The sequence below is a fragment of the Budorcas taxicolor genome, chromosome 4, assembly GCF_023091745.1.
Source record: "Budorcas taxicolor isolate Tak-1 chromosome 4, Takin1.1, whole genome shotgun sequence".
NCBI classification, from domain to species: Eukaryota; Metazoa; Chordata; class Mammalia; order Artiodactyla; family Bovidae; genus Budorcas; species Budorcas taxicolor.
Window position 1 is genome coordinate 31,050,824 of NC_068913.1, and position 19,508 is coordinate 31,070,331.

Sequence of the window (19,508 nt, forward strand, 5' to 3'; positions counted from 1 at the left end):
TGATTTCCTTTAGGATTGACAGGTTGGACCTCCTTGCTGTCCAAGGGACCCTCAAGAGTCTTCTCCAACACCACAGTTCAAAAGCATCAATTCTTCAGTTCTCAGCTTTCTTTATAGTCTCACTCTCTCATCCATACATGACCACTGGAAAAACCATAGCTTTGACTAGACAGACCTTTGTTGGTTATGGAATGTCTCTGCTTCTAGTATGCTGTCTAGGTTGGTCATAGCTTTTCTTCCAAGGGTCAAGCTTAAGACTTGGTAAAGGTCAAGTTAGGTCTGCAAATGTGCTTGATTTATAAACCTAAACTGACTTTCATTCTGGGGACAAAACTAAAAAGGTCACTCCTCTCCTAAATACTTTGTAAATAAGCAGGCTTTACAGTTTTGGAGGATAAGCCAAATGGAAAGTTTTTAGGTTATGGAGTCTTCATAGTTGGAAACCACACTCACAGTAAAGAGAGCCCAAATATTAGTTTTTTTTAGTATCTGGAATTCTAGACTAGTAAAGAAAATTCTAGGCCAGTGCATCTAAATCAGGGAAGATGTTTTGGATAATGTATTTTAAAAGCTGATGTAAAGTCAAGGACAAAGGATGAAGTGGACATAGAGAGGGATAATAGAACAATGAGATGCTAGGGGAAAATGTTTCTAGCTTAACTCATGAATGCCTGGGAAAATACAGGGAAGAATGCTCACTACCACCCCAGGTTAGCACCTCTCTGCTATGTTTACTCTCCTATATTCCTCTTTCTCTTCACTGCCAATGCCCATCCCATGCTACCTCCAACTCAGAAGGTTCTAGAATGTTGGGGCAAATTGAGAGAGAAGAAAAGAAGAAACCAATTAGATGGGGACAGCTAGAGATTTTGTAGGTTCTATCCACTTCCATGTGTGATTGGGCACACACAGTCTTTTTTCATGCCTATTACATGTTTAAAACAGAGATAAACACAAATGAGAAGAAATAAAATGAGATGGCAAAGAGCCATGCTATGTATCACTGCCTCTGGGGAGCCATCCTTAAACTTGCCCTCTTCTCCGACCCCTGCCCTCCCCTCTAAGCAGAGAGAGAAGTTCCTCACTATATTCCCATAGTGCATTGATGATATTTTGTTATGGCTATCACTCTGTATTTTATTGTTTGCTTATATGGTTTTTACCCCATCTGGACTGCAAACTACTTAGAACCAAGATATCTATGATATGTACTGTGTGTCTGAAGTAATGGGTAGAATGCTATGATTTCCCACATTTCACAGTAAAGGATGAAATATAGGAAGCATGTAATTGTTCCAATAAAACCTTATGATAAAATAATTTATGACTCATCTTTATTATATTTTAGGTATTTAAGTTTATAGTGATGAGTCTCTTTTTAATGATCTAAGTAGTAGGTGGCTAGAAGGATAAAGGTAAACAGTATCCCAGCTCAACTATGTTATTAACACACAATAGAAAAGTGTGGGTATCTATGCAAAAGTGAATTGGTCATGATATTAAAGTGGTTCAGTCACAGAAGTTAAATTAGGTTAACTAAAACAACTCATTCATTTTAGCCATTTTACTTCTAAAATGATGAATGATGCCATTTTATCTGGTTCTGATATCCTACAAGTCAAGATAATGAATATTAATGCAGTCAGAATTACCAAGTGAACTACTCTGTATGTCCATTAAGATTGTTTCACAGAAACTTCATTCACTATGACTCAGCACATATTTACATGTTGAGGTCTGTACATGATTATTCTTATAGGAAGAATTCTAAATCCAAAACCACCTCATTGGTTCAGATAATATGAACTATGGTGAAACTTTAGCACACTAAAAAATTTGGAGGATCCTCTACCATTGCAACAGAATTTCTTACCCAACCCCCAAGACTGACTAAAGTCATATTTTTATCACCTCCTTCTCCCTAATCTTATAAAGCTAGATAATTAACTATCTAAAAATATGTCACATATTAATTGCAGTGATCAGGTTAACTCTTCTCAAAGAAATTATATATTTTTGTTGTCACATATTTATAACTATGGGTAAGCTTATTTCAGTTTTCAAACTACACTTTGGTCTGGAATTGCACATAATTCCCAATGTGAGAGTAAACCGTAATGCCTCATTTTATCCTCTATTACAGAAGACAACAGATGTGCATCTTCGAATGCAGTGTCCTGCACCAAGTGCCTTGCGCTGGGTCCGGATTGTGGATGGTGTGCTCAAGAGGTGTGCCTTTTTCCTTTCTTTCCCTTGTGGATCCTTTGTCTTTTCCTGAAAGTGACCTTGCTAGCATGATTTCATTGACCTAATATTCTGCCTTGAAGATGCATCAGGAAAAAAGAAAGATATTGTTGAGCATCAGGAAAATGTTCTTTGGTTTTATGCTTGGAAACAGAATGTTTGGCTGACTATAACCTTTTTTATTAGGAAAATTATGGTAATTTTAAAATGAAGTGCAAACCATTTTATGTTTTCCATCTGTTCTATAGAGAGAATTGGCAAACACAGATAGTAACTTCTGATGGGTCATAGGCTTTGTGTGAAATTCTTGCTGCAGCTTGGGGCATTAGGTTATATGTCCAAGTTGGATCATTGTTTTGTGCTTGCTTACTGAAGAAAAGCAAGCTAATTCATTATTCCATCTCTTTTGTTTTTATTTGAAATACTTGGAGATAAGTGATTTGCTCCCTTTCATAACACTGAACATCAATTCATTGGCTACTTATGGAAAATTTGATGCTTTTGTTTGAAATGTGACCTTATTCATGCAATATTGTGTACATTTAAATTCTGTGGCATACAAAATAATCAGAAAATGTTTATTATTCAAAATTAGTATTTTTGTAGTCAAATAAAGAGAAAATATCCCAATAACAAACTTTTTAGGAAAACAATTATAGTGTTTTCCTTCCTTATTGGGCTCTAAAGTTGTTTTCAGTTATTTCTTTTGTTGGTAATTTTCAATCAAAACTATCTTATATATTAAGTTTCAATGAAGAAACCATCTGCTAATTTGGGGTTTTTAATGAGATTTCCTAGGTAACTTACAATTATTTATGTAGTTCCTGGAAATTGAAACTAATAGACTTTTAAAGGCCTTTTGCTTGGTGTGAAGAGAAATCTCTAGCTTTTGCAATTTGTTGATTTAGTTGAAAAAACTGTAGCTATCATTATCTTTACAATCTCTCCTGTTACTGCTTACCCTTATGCGTCCCCCAGGAGGAAACAGAAATATGAAAAGTAGCAAAGGATGATAGTCAATACTTTCTTCTATGCAACAAGTCAGGGAAAAGGCAGGGGAAGGGCTCATGAATAGTAACCATATCTATAAGTAAGCAGTCCCCCTACTGACAGCCTGAAAGATTCCTGGATGTCCTATTGGCTTTATCAGTTAGAAAAACAGATGCCACTCAAAACTAGGCAGTGCTTTGCCAGAACTCATGGAGCCACGCAATGTAATAGGACAATTCCAGAGTTTCCAGGATGAATTTCATTCCTCCTATGATCCAAGTGACCAGGCAGAATTCACTCTTTTGTCTGAGCCTCCTTTTCCTCATCTCTACAGCTTAGAGTTTGGAGTTTCCTTCCAGGTTTTCCTTGTCAGGTATGCTTGATATTCATTGATATGTTGATATTTCCTGACCCTCACCCAACATTCCATTTTAGAGTTTTACTGCAGCACTAAGGAAGATGATTGCCCTGGAGAAGGAAATGGCAACCCCACTCCAGTCTTTTTGCCTGGAGAATTCCATGGACAGAGAAGCTTGGCACGTTACAGTCTATGGGGTCACAAAGAATCTGACACGACTGAACACAAGGCACATGCTGAGGATACACAAAGAAAGATTGTTAGAGTTGTGAAGACTGTGCCAACGTAACTTCAGTTCCTTAGAACTTTAGTGATTATAGTTTAGAGGAGTTTTCAAAACATGATTCAGAAACCCAGTTGTCAGCTAAGTGCAACATGCCAGCCATACAGAATCAGTCAGCTTCCAGAGAACACCCTTCTCCATTTCACACCTCTACTGGCACGAAAAATTGGAAGAGTCACAGTTACGGGAGCAGCAATGTCAGTCCTGCCACAAGGGAGGGATTTTGTATATTCAGAGGAGGAATAGGTGGTCATATGGAAGGAGGTAAGCCAAAAAGGAAAGGTGGAGTGGCTTCCAGTGGTGTTTGCTATTGGTCCAATCCTCAGAAGGGGATCTCAGAAAACATCCAGAAATGACTTGGCTATTCATGTCCCAAAATATTCTTCTACGTGGTACAAGGTAGCCTAATATTTGTATTGAAAAACCAGGCTCTGAAATGAGATCAACTGGGATTCAAATCCCGGTTCCATCAGTTTCCAACTATGTATACTTGGCCATGTTAATCTATGCACTGTGAACCTCAGTTTTCCCTAATTCTAAAATGGAAATAATAACTGAAACTATGACAAGTGGTGGAGTTTAAATGAAACTGTATGTGGGAAGCATTTGGCACACAGGCTTTGCTTAAGTTACTCTAAGAGCTACAGTGAGACTCAAGCAATTCATTCAGACTTAAGAAAATTGCCTGAATTAAGAACACATTAGAGGAAGCAACCTGTGTTAAGACTCAGTCACACTGGAAGACAAGATATTTGGCTTCCTTTGTTTTCTGGGTCAGTCTATCGTACTTTATTTTTGTTGGACTGTTTTGATGTTTCTTATGTGTGTATATTTAGTCACAAGTGTGTATATTCAGTCACATGTTTATATTCAGTCACAGTTTTTATTGTTGTCATAAACAACAATACAAAGACTCTACATTGGGCTTTTGCAGTTCTGTGCAGTTTTCTTTTTTTTCTCTCTTTCTTCTTCTTTTTTTTTTTTCTTTTCTCTTTTTTATAATTTTAATTTTTAATTTCTTTAAACCTATTATATTTTTTCTACATTTATTCCTTTCTTTGCCTTTCCTACTGTACTTTTCCCCTTGCAGTTAATCTTTGATGTATATAAATCTTCATCTACCTCTATTTAGCTTTGCATATCTATTCTTTCTTTTCTTTCTTTCCTTCCTCTCAACATATTTGTTAGTTTTGTTTTCATTGCTTTATTTCCCACTTGGCACCTTGCTTTAGTTTTGTTTGCCAGTTTGTGCTTTAGTTAGTTTTGTTCTTAACTAGTAAATATAATTTTTAATTTCCTATGTTTACTGAGTCAATCTACTGTACTTTATTTTGTTCAACTGTTTTTACTTCGCTTTGGGTGTATATGTATATGTATATATTCCATTATTTTAATTTTTGTTTGCCTGATTTTGTAACTGCAGTTTATGTGGGGTTCAACTTTGGTTATTTGGTTTTGGGTATTTGTTTTAATCTCACTTAATGCCATAACAAACCACTTGTGGAATTTTAGTTCCTGACCAGAAATCAAGCCCTGAGCCTTTGGAGTGGGAGCATTGACTCCAAGACCCTAGACTATCAGAGAACTAACTCTAGGAGTATCAAATAGTGAGAACTCACACAAAGGAAATCACTTAAATATAAGACTAGGTGTCACCCAACCACCAGTAGCACCCTGTGCAGGACACCTCATCTAAACAACAAACAAAACAAAAATACAAACCCAATCATCAGCAGATAGGAGTACCACCTCACTCAGCCTTGCCCATCGGAGGAAAAACAAACAAAACTCAGCACAAATCTAAGCCTATATGAAGCTGACACAAACCACTGGACCAACTTTAAGAGGACAGAAACCAAAAGGAAGAAAGAATTCAACCTTGAAGCCTGGGAAAAGGAGACCTCAAACACAATTAGTTAAAAAAAAAAAAGAAAGAAAAGGCAGAGAAATACTACACAAATGAAGGAACAAACTAGAAACACAGAAATCCAAATAAATGAAGAGGAAATAGGCAAATTACCTGAAAAAGAATTCAGAATAATGAGAGTAAAGGTGATCAAAAACCTTGAAAACAAAATGGAGAAAATGTAAGAATCAATTAACAAAGACCTAGAAGAATTAAAGAATAAACACACAGAGACAAACAACACAATTACTGAAATTAAAAATACTCTAGAAGGAATCAATAGCAGACTGTCTGAAGCAGAACAACGAATTAGTGAGCTGGAAGATAAAAAGGTGGAAATAACTTCTGAAGAGCAGAACAAAGTAAAAAGAATTAAAAGAACTGAGGACAGTCTCAGAGACCTCTGGGACAAAATCAAATGCATCAGCATTTGCACTGTAGGGGTCCAGAAGAAGAGGAGAAAACGAAAGGGTATGAGAAAATTTTTGAAGAGATTATAGTTGAAAGTTTCCCCAACACAGAGAAGGAAATAGTCAATCAAGTCCAAGAGGAACAAAGAGTCCCATACAGGATAAACCCAGGAGAAACACGCCAAAACACATATTAATCAAACTAACAAAGACTAAACACAAAGAAAGAATATGAAAAGCAGCAAGGGAACAGCAACAAGTAACATACAAGGGAAACACTATACGCTTAACAGCTGATCTTTCAGAAGAACCTCTGCAGGCCAGAAGGAAATGGCAGGATATATTTAAAGTACTGAAAGGGAAAAATCTACAACTAAGATTACTGTACCTGTCAAGGATCTTATTCAAAATTGATGCAGAAATAAAAAGCTTTTCAGACAAGCAAAAGTTAAGAGAATTCAGTACCACCAAGCCAGCTTTACTACAAATGTTAAAGGGACTTACATAGTCCAGAAATACAAGAGAAGAAAAAAGATCTACAAAACCAATCTCAAACAATTAAGAAAATGGCAATAGGAACATATATATATAATAATTACTTTAAATGTAAATGGATTAAATGCTCCAACCAAAAGACACAGACTGGCTGTATGGATATAAAAATAAGACCCATATATATGCCATCTACAAGAAACTCACTTCAGACCTCAAGATACATATAGACTGAAAGTGAGAGGATGGAAAAATATATTCCATGCAACTGGGAAGCAAAAGAAATCTGGGGTAGCAATCCTATCAGACAAAATCGACCTTAAAATAAAGAAGATTACAAGAGATAGGAAAGACACCACCTAATGATCAAGGGATCAATCCAAGAGGAAAACATAACAATTGTAAATACTTATGCACCAAAAAAAGGAGCACCTCAATACATAAGACAAACACTAACAGATATAAAAGAAGAAAATGATAGTAACATAATAATAATAATAGTAGACTTTAACACCTCACTCACACCAGTGGACATATCATCAAAAGAGAAAACTAATAAGGGAATCCAAGTCTTAAATGATACATTAGATGAGATGGATCTTACTGATATCTTCAGGACATTCCATCCAAATGCAAAAGAATACACTTCTCAAGTACACATGGAACATTCTCCAGGATAGACCACATCTTGGTTCACAAATCAAACCTCAGTAAATTTAAGAAAACTGAAATCATATCAAGCATCTTCTCTGACCACAACACTGAGTGAAACTAGATATCAATTATAAGAAAAATCTGTAAGAAACACAAACACATGGTGATTAAACAACAAATTTCTAAATAACCAACAGGTTACTAAAGAAATCAAAAGGGAAATAAAAAAATTTCTAGAAACAAATGACAATGAAAACACAACTCAAAACCTATGGGATGCAGCAAAAGATGGATTAAAGACCTAAATATAAGACCAGAAACTGTAAAACTGTTAGAGGAAAAATAGGCAGAACACTCGATGACATAAATCAAAGCAAGATCCTCTATGACCCACCTTCTAGAGTAACGGACATAAAAACCAAAGTAAACAAGTGGGACCTATTTAAATTGAAAAGCTTTCGCACAGCAAAGGAAACTACAAACAAGGTGAAAAGATAACCCTCAGAATGCGAGAAAATAATAGCAATGAAACAACTGATAAAGGATTAATTTCCAAAATATACAAGCAACTCATATAACTCAATGCCAGAAAAACAAGCAACCCAATCAAAAAGTGGGAAAAAGACCCAAAAAGACATTTCTCCAAAGAAGACATACAGATGACTAACAAACACATGAAAAGATGCTCAACATCACTCATTAATAGAGAAATCCAAATCAAAACTACAATGAGCTATCACCTCATCTGGTCAGAATGGTCATCATCAGAAAGTCTACAAACAATAAATGCTGGAGAGAGTGTGGAGAAAAGGGAATGCTCTTGCACTGTTGGTGGGAATGTAAATCGGTACAGCCAGTATGGAAGACAGTATGGAGATTCCTTAAAAAACTAGGAATAAACCACCATTTGACCCAGCAATCCCATTCCTAGGCATATACCCTGAGGAAACCAAAATTGAAAAAGACACGTGTATCTCATTGTTCATTTTAGCACTATTTACAATAGCTAGAACATGGAAGCAACCTAGATGAATGGATAAAGAAGTTGTGGTCCATATACACAATGGAATATTACTCAGCCATAAAAAGGAATGCATTTGAGTCAGTGCTGATGAGGTGGATGAACCTAGAACCTATTATGCAGAGTGAAGTAAGTCAGAAAGAGAAAGGTAAATATCGTATGCTAAAGGATATATATGGAATCTAGAAAAATGGTACTAAAGAATTTATTTATAGGGCAGCAGTGGAGAAACAGACATAGAGAACAGACTTATGGGCATGGGGATAGGGGAGGAGAGGGGGAGATGTATGGAAATAATAACATGGAAACTTACATTACCATATATAAAATAGATAGCCAATGGGAATTTGCTGAATGGCTTGGGAAACTCAAATAGGGGCTCTGTATCAACCTAGAGTGGTGGGATGAGGAGGGAGATAGGAGCGAAGTTCAAAAGGGAGGGGGTATATGTTTACCTATGGCTGATTCATGTTGAGGTTTGACAGAAAACAACAAAAGTCTGTAAAGCAGTTATCCTTCAATAAATAAGTAAATAAAATTTTTAAAAATCACTGGCCATGTCATTAACAGAAGGAGCTGTCCACTCCCCACATGCTGACCCGATATCACTGACAAGAAAAATGCTATGTTATTTTTGAAAGCTCACCCACCATTTAGGTACATATGCACAACTGATGGTTTTATTTCTCAGCCAGCAAGGGTAGAGGGACAAGAAAGGAAGATGCAATATTTTCTCTGTTCATGATCAGAAAAGATAAGCAAAAATAACTTAAGCCTGGTTTTTATAACTCAAAGCTGGACAAAAGTAAAAGTTCACTAGAAAATTTATACAGGGTATAATCAATTTGTCTGCATTCTTGTGTAGCATGTTAATCTGTGATTTTATATATTTTGACTTCTCTTTCTCTCCATGTTACATAGAAGTATCTGGAAAATACTTATAACAGATAAGACTGTATTAATATTATCTAGTTCAATGTTTCATATTCCTTTTAACATATGTGAAAGACTTGACATATCTATGTCGGGAAAAAGAGACAAACATATCTGAAAGTTTTAAAGGCTTCTCTTCCTCTTCTGCCTGATATGTCAGACACAGGTTGTGACTACATAGCCAGAAGTTTCCAGGTCAGTCTTGGAACATAATTAAACTAAACTATAATATTGAGCTGGCCAAAAAGTTCATTCAGATTTTTCATGTCAGCTTACTGAGAAACTCAAACTCTTTGGCCAACCCAATACAAAGAGCTTTCACTGTTAAAAAGGAAAATGATAGAATCTTTTCATTTCTATGCAGATTTCCATAATTGGAGCATAGAAAAGACTCAGAAATGAGTACAAGAAAAACCTTTTCCTATTTATATCTCCAGATTATTACATTAAATGGATGAAAGTAACAACTGATGAAAAGTCAACTAGGGTAATAACTTCAACCTGGGTGTTTCATTCTCAAGTAGGTTTTAGATGCAGACAGTTGGGAGGATGATTTTGCTTGAGTATTTCTTGTAAAAAAAAGAAGTAAAATATAAGAATTAAAAGTTTTCAAGGCTCAAATCACCTTAAAATGACTCAAATCACCAAAAGTTAAAAGGGTGTGGTTTCAAATTCTTTTCTTTTATACAAGGTGGAGAGTGGGCCACAGTGGGTAGGGGCAGCATCCCATTCTTTGTTTTGATGCCACAATTGCTTCTTCCCTTTTCAAATCTAACTGTCAAACTGGCAACGTACTTCTAACTTAGTTTTTATAGTAAAGTAAAAACAGCCACGCTGATTCAGACACTGCAAAACAATTGAGACTTTTTTGCCTGTTTCAGCAAAATGATTTGACATTTAAAGGTCAAGTGATATAGCTTGATGTATAGTTGCAGTGAATTAACCACCCTCCCTTCTCTTTCATTCTCTATATATAAATCACAAAATTCTGGCCAAAAAGAAAAATCAGAGTCATTTGTACCATATTTACTTTCCTAATTTGAAGTCCTGCAGTTTTTACTTTTGTAAAACACATGTGGCCTTTGGTCTGTGGCCTGTCATGGGAGGCATTAATGAGCATACAGGTACCAAGCCCTATATGCCCTCAGTATTCCCCAGGCTCTAAGGACAGATGAGATCGCCTCATCTAGCCCCATAAATCTAGCAGTATATGCCACCATTCTTTGAGTAGCTCCAAGTTGTTTAAGAACTAAATCTTACATTTTGTACCCCTAAGTTTTATCAACAGATAGGATAAATTTGGAAATGAGAATTTAAGGCTTTAAACATTTTAAACTTCAGACTAAAATCTAGGTGTGTGGCCATCAGCAAGGGAATTGTTTTTATTCCCATGAAGTCATTCACCAATGACACCTGGAGATTTTGATTGAAAAGAACATCTTTCTTCTTTTTTAATTATATTTATAACTGTGCACCACACTCTAATTCAGGATCAGTACTGGAAAGGGTAACATACTAAACATTTTTGTGCCACATACTGTCTCTGTTGTGCATCCTTCTTCTTTATTATTGTTTTATAGCATTTTAAAAATATAAAAAGTATTTTTTAACACTCAAGCCATACATCAACAAGCTATGGTTGTGTTTGTCTTACTGTCTCCAGTTTTCCAACCCTTGTTCTAAATTGAGAGAAGAATTAAATTAAAATCCTTATATGAATGTTTTTACACTGCCTACCTCCATTCCATCTAATTCTTCATCAGTGCTAGGGATCTCTGTATTCACAATTAGTGATCTCACATTCAAGCAATATTAAACTTGATAATCTCCTTTCTCCGTAACTCTATGACATTCTTTGCTTCCTCTAAATTTAATGCCTATGATGATTACATTAACTCACTTAATGGCTGAATTCTCTGATGGTCTGCTGACTTAAACAGGAACTCTATCCATCCTCTTCTGTTCTGCATCCTCAGTACCTAACAAAACTACTGTCCCTGAGTTAGTATTCAATCAATGCTCTTTTGATTGAATGAATAATTGATTGGAAGTGCAATTTTTTGAATCAGTTGAACTGGAGAAGGAATGACTGAATGCCAGATCAAAATAACCACTCCCAGGAAGATCACTAAGCAAATATTCAGCTAATATGTAAGCAAATACCCCAAATAATTCAGGCCAACATTATATATAATAAACTATATTTCTATACTTTTCAATACATTTCCTGTTCTTAGGGAGAAAAACTGGTTACATGAAAAATAAAAATATTAAATTTTTCTCAGTCAAGATATTTTAAGCTTGCTCAACTAATTCCAAGTTTATTGGATGGCTATGGAATTAGCATGAACTAACCAATGCTGAATTGTAATGAAAGTTCAAGATTCAGTTGCAAAATCAGGAGAATCTGAGCTGCAATTTCATATCTCCCAGGCTCACTGTATCATCTTCCTTGGTTTACTGAATTACTTACATGCTATTATGTGTATAAGAAGTGAAGGAATTTTCAGTCCAAGAAATATAGATTTCCAGTTCATTCTTTTATGAATTTGGTACCTAATTAGGCACGTACTTTCTGAGGATTTGTTCCCACATTCCGAACATAATAGAATATAGTAAACATATCATTTGGGTTCTTTGAGAATTAAAGCTTACATGCAGAACCACACTGAATGGTCTATTTTGCCTAAATTTTCTTTTGGAGCAGTATTTCCAAAGTAAAATATTTAGAATTAAATTGGTATAATTTTACAGTGATCAGTTAATGATATTTAAAGTAGTTGGTTTAAATCTCCTTTTTAATATTCATTTTTTCTTTCAAAATAAGATTTAGAAATTAGACTTCTTTAAGACAAAGTTGCCAGTATTCTTATTGGAAACATGGAGCTATTCTTAATAATCGTATAATTTGTACAATATCGGAAGATGGTTTCTTGGTAGTACTCATTATGTGGTTTTCTTTGGTTATAACTGGGATGATATGCACTAAAACATCAGTGATTTTCCTTCTTTTAAACAGGATTTCATTTCAGGTGAATCAAAGAATGAACGTTGTGACACTGTTTCCAATTTAATACACAAAGGCTGCTCTATTGATTTAATAGAATACCCTTCTGTGCGTGTAATACCAAGTGAAAATGAAATTAATACCCAGGTGACACCAGGAGAAGTGCTGATCCAGCTGCATCAAGGTACAGTTATTTTCAAATATATCAATGTTTATTCTCAAGTTAGGATTATATCTAGCCTTTGTTGCTGTATGTGTGCTCAGTCCTGTCTGACTCTTTGCGACAGCATGGACTGTAGCCCACCAGGCTCCTCTGTCCATGGGCTTTCCCAGGCAAGAATACTGGAGTGGGTTGCCATTTCCTTCACCAAAGGATCTTCCTGACCAAGGGATCAAACTCATATCTCCTGTGTCTCATGCATTGGGAGGCAGATTCTTTACCACTGAGTCACTTGGGAAGCCCCAATCTAGCCTTATTTGCTCATATTTAACATTTTATGACAGGCAGTACTGTTGCTGTAGAAATAACAGTGGGCTCAGAATCAAGAAATCAGAATTCTCGTCTTTCTTGTGCCTATAGCTAGCTAGCTGTGTGGCCTCGGACATTCTCTGCAAACCTGACCACGCTTTATTATAATTATGTGTTTCTAGTCTTGATCGCATTATACTATAATTGTGTTCCAAGGACACTGCCAGCTCTGTATAGGAAGAAGAACATGTTTTATTCCATTCTGTTTTTCCAGTGCCTATCAAAGTGCTGGCATGTAGTAAGCATTCCATAAGTGTTTGCTGAATTTGTTAGTTCTTGACTGCTTTAGTCCCTGAGAGTAACACACACTTTTCCTGCTATACTTCTCTAATACTTGTCCTTCCATACATTTGTATTCCATAGTTTGGTGTGTGTAGTAGGCCACTGGGAAATTATTCATTTTCTTTAGTGCAAGAGAATCTCAATGAACAAACTGCATATGGCAAGATAACTTCAAGTACAAAAATATTCATCACTAAATTAGATACATTTAGTTTTAAGTGGTATGCAGTTGCCTTGAAGCCTTCATTATTTCATTTTGAGTGGTCTTGTCCTATTACTAAATTTTTGAATAACTATGATCGACAAATGCCCTCCTAATTCCAAGCTATTTTTCTCAGACTCTGATTATCAGAATAACAAAGTCCATTTCTTTCTTGGCCTTAGGCATACTCCCAGCTTCCAATTAAAACTGTGCACGTCACCATATCAAACAATTATACAGACTAGTATGGACATATGAATGCCAGCTGCAAAGGGATACACAAAAATGAAAGTAACTAGGTTGGTATTATGACACTTGTCACCTTCTATTGCTGCCATAATGAAATACCATATAGTAAGTAGCTTGAACAAAAGAAATGTATTTTCTCACAGTTCTAGGACCTAGAAGGTCTGCCATCAGGCACTGCCAGATTCAGTTTCTGAAGGGGGAGAGAGTGACAGAAAAGGAGTGCTCCGCTACATCTAAATATAAATGCACTGATTCCATCATGAGGACCCGACCCTCAGAACATCATCTAAACCTAATCAACTCCCAAAGGCTCCATCTCCATGACCATATTGTGAGTTAGGGCTTTAATATATAAATTTTGGTGGGGGGGGACAAAATTCAGTCCATAGTCCTTGATATATAAAATAATATTTTCAAAGTCCATGAAATAGTTTTAGAAATTAATTTTATTTTATACAAAAAAACTGAACTCCAAGTGAAACTGTTTTTATAGGCCAACATCTCTGAACACCTTGCAATAAAATTTGAAACCAATATAAGATGATTAACAAATATTAAATAATAGAGAAACTAAGGAAAGCTTCTCCTAAATAAATTCTATCTCCAAGAATAAATCAATATTCTACTCATAGACAATTTAATAATAATGATAACAACAGCACACATCAGAACATAATGGGATGTGTTCAGAGTTGCTCTCAGGAAAACTCAGAACTTTAAATGCTCTTATCATTGAAAAAAAATGAAACATACAGATAAATATATAGGAACAACAAAAACAAAGAAATTAATTAGTTAAGAAAAAAACAAAATGAAATGAAATAAAAAATATAAATTAAAAAGGAAATGAATGTATAAATCTAATAGCTAAATTGCTGGCAAAGCTATTTAGAAAAAGAAGACCCAAAGCAAATGACCTGATTAAAAAGACTATGACCAGAGAAAAAAATATTGGGGGAAAAAACTTCAAAATATTAAAAATGGTAAAATATATTTAAAATGGTAAAATATATAAATTATGATAAAAATAATTTGCTAGGAGAATATAAATAACTAAAATTGACTCAAGAAGAAGTAGAACCCTAAGAAATCTAATAAAGATATAAAAAGTTAAGAAAATTCTAAAAGAAAGTCTCCCCAAAAATATTAGGTCTAAATATTTTCATGGGAAATACACTTTAATGTTCACCTAAACATTCAAGGAACACATTATCCCTAGGCTACATAAATTCTCCTATGGCGTTTTGAGAAGGCATAGAAGCTACTCAATTTTTACAAGTTATCATAACTTTAGGATCAAAACCCTAATAACATTTTAAAGGATCAAATTAAATTTCATGTGATAATAAGAACAATAAGAAAAATGTCACCATACAAGTAGATTTAACCTGCAGTAGTTGATTATCTTAAAATCAATGTATTTTTTGTCATCTTAGTTTGCCAAAAGAAGAAAAATATTTATTGTTATCTCAAGATGCCAGAAATCATACAATAAAAATTAGTGTCCATTCCTGCCCAAATAAAATTGAAGAATACTTTGTTAATACATATTAAAATCCTTCTGAAAGTTCTATATAAAAGCAATCGACAAGAAAACCAAATATAAGTTATAAACATATTGAAAAGATAAAGCAAAATTATCTTTTATGTCTACACAGAAATCCAAGCAAATCAAACAAAACTAACACTAAAGTTAAGAGGCTATGAAAGGAAAAATTTTAAATATTAAATGTAATCTAAAAGAGATCATTTCAAAGCAGCAACCTAAAACATAAACTGTCTGGCAAGAAACTTTCTAAAAAATATGTAGAGTCCATTGTGCTACCTAAAAGCCAGTATGAATAAATGCAGAAGAATTCTATGTTCCTGAAAAGGAAAACAATATTATAACAATTACAGTTATATATATATATATATATATATATATTCCAGTAATATAACAAAATCTAAGTGAATCAATAAATGTAAGACAATCCCAATGAAACTTGAATGCACTTTGTTGGAACAAATATCAATGATACTTCTTATACATGTATGTATCTGTATCTTTCAATCTCTCCATGTATATATAACAACCTATTTATTTAGAATACATTTCTAGTCATAGATTTACTAGGTTACATATATTATTAGATTATTCACACAAAAAAATTATATCCAGTTAGGCTTTCCAGAATCAACTTCACCTATTTCTCATTCTTTTTAATCTCTTCAGTTTGTTACGTGTAACTCGCCCATTAGTTATTTTCTTTTGTTTTTTTCCTAGTACTAGAAAGCTTGAACCTTTTTCTTAAGTTTATTAACTATCTTTACCTCTCTATTTTGTGTGTGATTTGCCCCATTCATACAAATTTGCTTATTTTTCTCACTGAATGTTAATTTTCAACAGCTTACAGATGAGGCTTATCATATATCATTTGCCTCTAAAAATGTGAGTAACAGCCTTTAAAAATGTCTTGCTCTTTTTTTAAATACTTAAGATTTGAAAACTACAAGGTGAATTTTTCCTACTTGTATGTTACATTTAAATTTATACACTTACATGAATTTAGTTTGTTCTCTTTTGTAGACATAATGGTGGCTGAATCCTCCTGAAACTATAAAATAATAGTTCAAAACTTGATAAATTGTTTCAGTGCTGTAGATAAGCAATGGCAGTGGTGGTAACAATGCAGGAGGAAAATGGCCAGACTTGAGAGATAATGTGGAGGTTTTGTCCCCAGAGATTGGTGAAATCATTATGGGGCTTGATTTCAGTCAATACTGATGAATTTGTGTATGAAAATACTGTAATTGTCTAGTGTGTATAAGTTATCCTTCCTATAGCTATGAAAAACTATATTTTTATAATCTGCATATATAGCAAATAATTATTAAAATAGGTATAATAAATTCATCTAAAAATGTACTGTGGTATCAAAGACATGCTAGCTTTGGGGCATAATATATAAAGCTGTATCTGGAATTTTACCAATTCCATATATATATATATAAACCTCATTCCTTATGATGTAAAACTCCTTTACACTCTAACACAGAGATAAGAGTTGAGGGTCTGTTATAATGCATACTATGTGTAAAATATGTTTATTCCCTAATCTTATATTTATTTGTTAGATTTATTTATAGATAATCACTTTATTTTTGTCTGATAAAAACTCATGACCTTCTATGTAGCATCTATTAAGAATTTTAAAAGCTTTTATGAATATTTCTATTATATCATACACTGACTAAGCTTTTAAAAGAATATTAAGAATATGTACAAAATACACAAAATCAAATATTTTAAATGAGATTTTTAAAGTACACTTTCTTTTACTTTCTACTTCTTAAACTATACCTCTTCTTCTTATTTTTACCTATCAATCTTATAGAGAAATAATAACAGAAATAGGCCATTGATCCTAGTTGATATTCCCTAAGAACAGTGAAATGAGATGAAATCTTTAGGAGGGTAGGAAAGAGAAGAGAATTCTCTATTTCTGCTTCAGAAGTAATATATGACAGGGATTCATATAATTTATACTTCATTAACTGAAGAAAATGTTTCAAAGTTGATTCATTTTAATAATGTAAAGAAAAAACTGATTTAGTGTAGCTTAATTTTAAATGTAAGATTCTTCAGGTATTCTTGAATTCAAAACTTTAAAAAAAAAAAAATACAGAGTCATGCATTTTTCGTCAACACCTGGCCCATATCCCTTATTTTAGCCCTACAGAAATCCAGAAATGTGCCAAAGTCTGTACGTTGCTGTTTCAAACCTGTCTCATTCTTGGCCCTTCTCCTTCCCCTGCCCAAAGACAATGAATAGAAACTGGCAGCTCTTTTTTCCTTCTACATGTCTCCATATTTTCCTATGACTTATTAGTTTCATCTTATGCAGAATATTTTTAAGTTATCTTTTCTTAGTGTCCAGACATGTTTGTTGCAACTAGTTCTTCAGAGATGCTCACACTATTAGTTGAGTGATTTAAAACTCATTCTAACAACTTTAGTTCTTTGGTCTATTCAAACCAATATTGGCATTAGCTGTAAGTAGGTCTCAACTTTCCTCCAAGTCCCCTTTCTTATTCTATGTCACAAACTATTTTTTTTTGCCTTTGAAGTTAATCAAGGGAATAGGATTAGAGCCTTTAAAATCTCAAAATATGAAGATGAAGCTTTCCTGTAGCTGACATAAGCAGTGACATAAATATTTGGGGGCCAGATGATACTCTTTTCCTCTTACAGAGAGAAACTATTAATATTTAAGATCTCCTGAACTATGTGAAAGAAATTATAAATACCAGCTTCTTACTATGGTATACATGTGGGCCTTTTCAAATGCTGTATGAAAATATTCTTCAATTATAGTTTAAAGAACATTTATGAGTGGCTATGCACGTACCAAATCAGAGGCTTCAGAGATGAATAAACAATTCTTATCCTGATGTTGCTTAGAATCTAGTAGTAACAATAATGGTAATAATTACTAATGTCTATATATTTGTGTGTGCCTGGTAAGTCACTTCAGTCATGTCTGACTTTTTGCGACCCTGTGGACTGTAACCCTCGAGGCTCCTCTGTCCCTGGGATTCTCCAGGCAAGAATACTGGAGTGGGTTGCCAAGCCCTACAGCAGATCTTCCAGACCCATGAATCAAACTGGCATCTCTTATGTCTCCTGCATTGGCAGGCGGGTTCTTTAACACTAATGCCATCTGGGAATTTACTAGATACCAAATATTGTGGTAAATATTTTCGATAGATCACTTCAGTTAGTAGCTCTTAATCACTAAAATAATCAACCCCCACGTAACTCCTCTCTCAGAGTAACATTTAAGACTTTTCTGCTGGACTTTATATTACAATGGTGATAGCCACAGATATTGTTTTACTTTTAGATTTGATTCTTTCTCATTCAGTATATTCAAAACCTTTTTAATGTCATTTTCCCTTTGAGCCCAGTGTTGGTGGAACCCCACTATGAACTGAATGAGGATTTTATCAAGGGACATAGTATCCATATTCCCATGAAAAGGTATTTATATCTACTGCCTATATGAAGAGAAGGTTTCTGTTTCATATCCAATTATCCAATCCAAAGCCAACTGGAGAGCATAACAAGGGAGTGTCATGGAGTGTCATTTGCTCATCAGCAAAATGTGGTAATCTAAACTTGGCCCCTTCAGCTTCTTCCTTAGCAAGCAGAGTGGTCTGGGGTCAGCCTATTTAGGGCTGCCTACCTTAAGCTCACTGCTTAAAGCTAAAACCTTTTAGGAAACTCAAGTGCCTTGCAGTTTTAAAGTAGTGATTATTGTTCTCTCCAGCAATGAGTAAAAGGCCTGTGTACAGAAAGATTTTCCGTTCTCCTATGGTGAAAATTTGTCTTACTGAGGTGTCAGTCCATGCTGCGGTCTTCTACTGACCCAGGTACATGCGCTAATGTCAGCATCTATGTAATCCAAAATCAAGCCACAGCAGACTGTACCCTCTAACCCTGGTCGCTTGGCAAGGGTTCCTAAAAGCCGTCTTCTTTGCTGAGGCTAGTGAGCCTAGGATTTGCTTGCTCAGCTGTGAGCAGTTGATATGTGCTGAAAAGTGAAAGTGAAGTCGCTCAGTCGTGTCCGACTCTTTTGGACCCCGTAGACTGTAGTCTATGAGGTTCTTCCATCCATGGAATTTTCCAGGCTCCAAGAGTACTGGAGTGGGTTGCCATTTCCTTCTCCAGGGGATCCTGACCCAGGGATCAAACCTGGGTCTCCTGAATTGCAAACAGGTGCTTTTACCGTCTGAGCCACCAGGGAAGCCAAGGCCCCTGAATGGCTGGAGCTCTCCCAATAGCTCAGGCCTCCAAGGACTGTGCTTTTGTTGATTCTGTACAGACTCTGCCTGTGGCTGAGATAACCAACCAACAGCATAACAACTCACACAATACACTGAATATCTGATGTATTTTTCAGTGA

At 34.9% G+C, this 19,508-nt stretch overlaps 1 protein-coding gene across 1 annotated transcript in view; it reads left to right on the top strand.

Annotated features, from left to right (window-relative positions):
• The window catches only part of ITGB8 (integrin subunit beta 8), an 89,319-nt gene that overhangs the window by 32,281 nt on the left and 37,530 nt on the right, over nucleotides 1–19,508 (top strand). Inside the window, exons 2-3 of the mRNA XM_052639037.1 lie at nucleotides 2,144–2,229; nucleotides 12,311–12,482. Of these exons, the coding sequence (XP_052494997.1) occupies nucleotides 2,144–2,229; nucleotides 12,311–12,482 (258 nt within the window). The remainder of the gene's footprint in view (nucleotides 1–2,143; nucleotides 2,230–12,310; nucleotides 12,483–19,508) is intronic.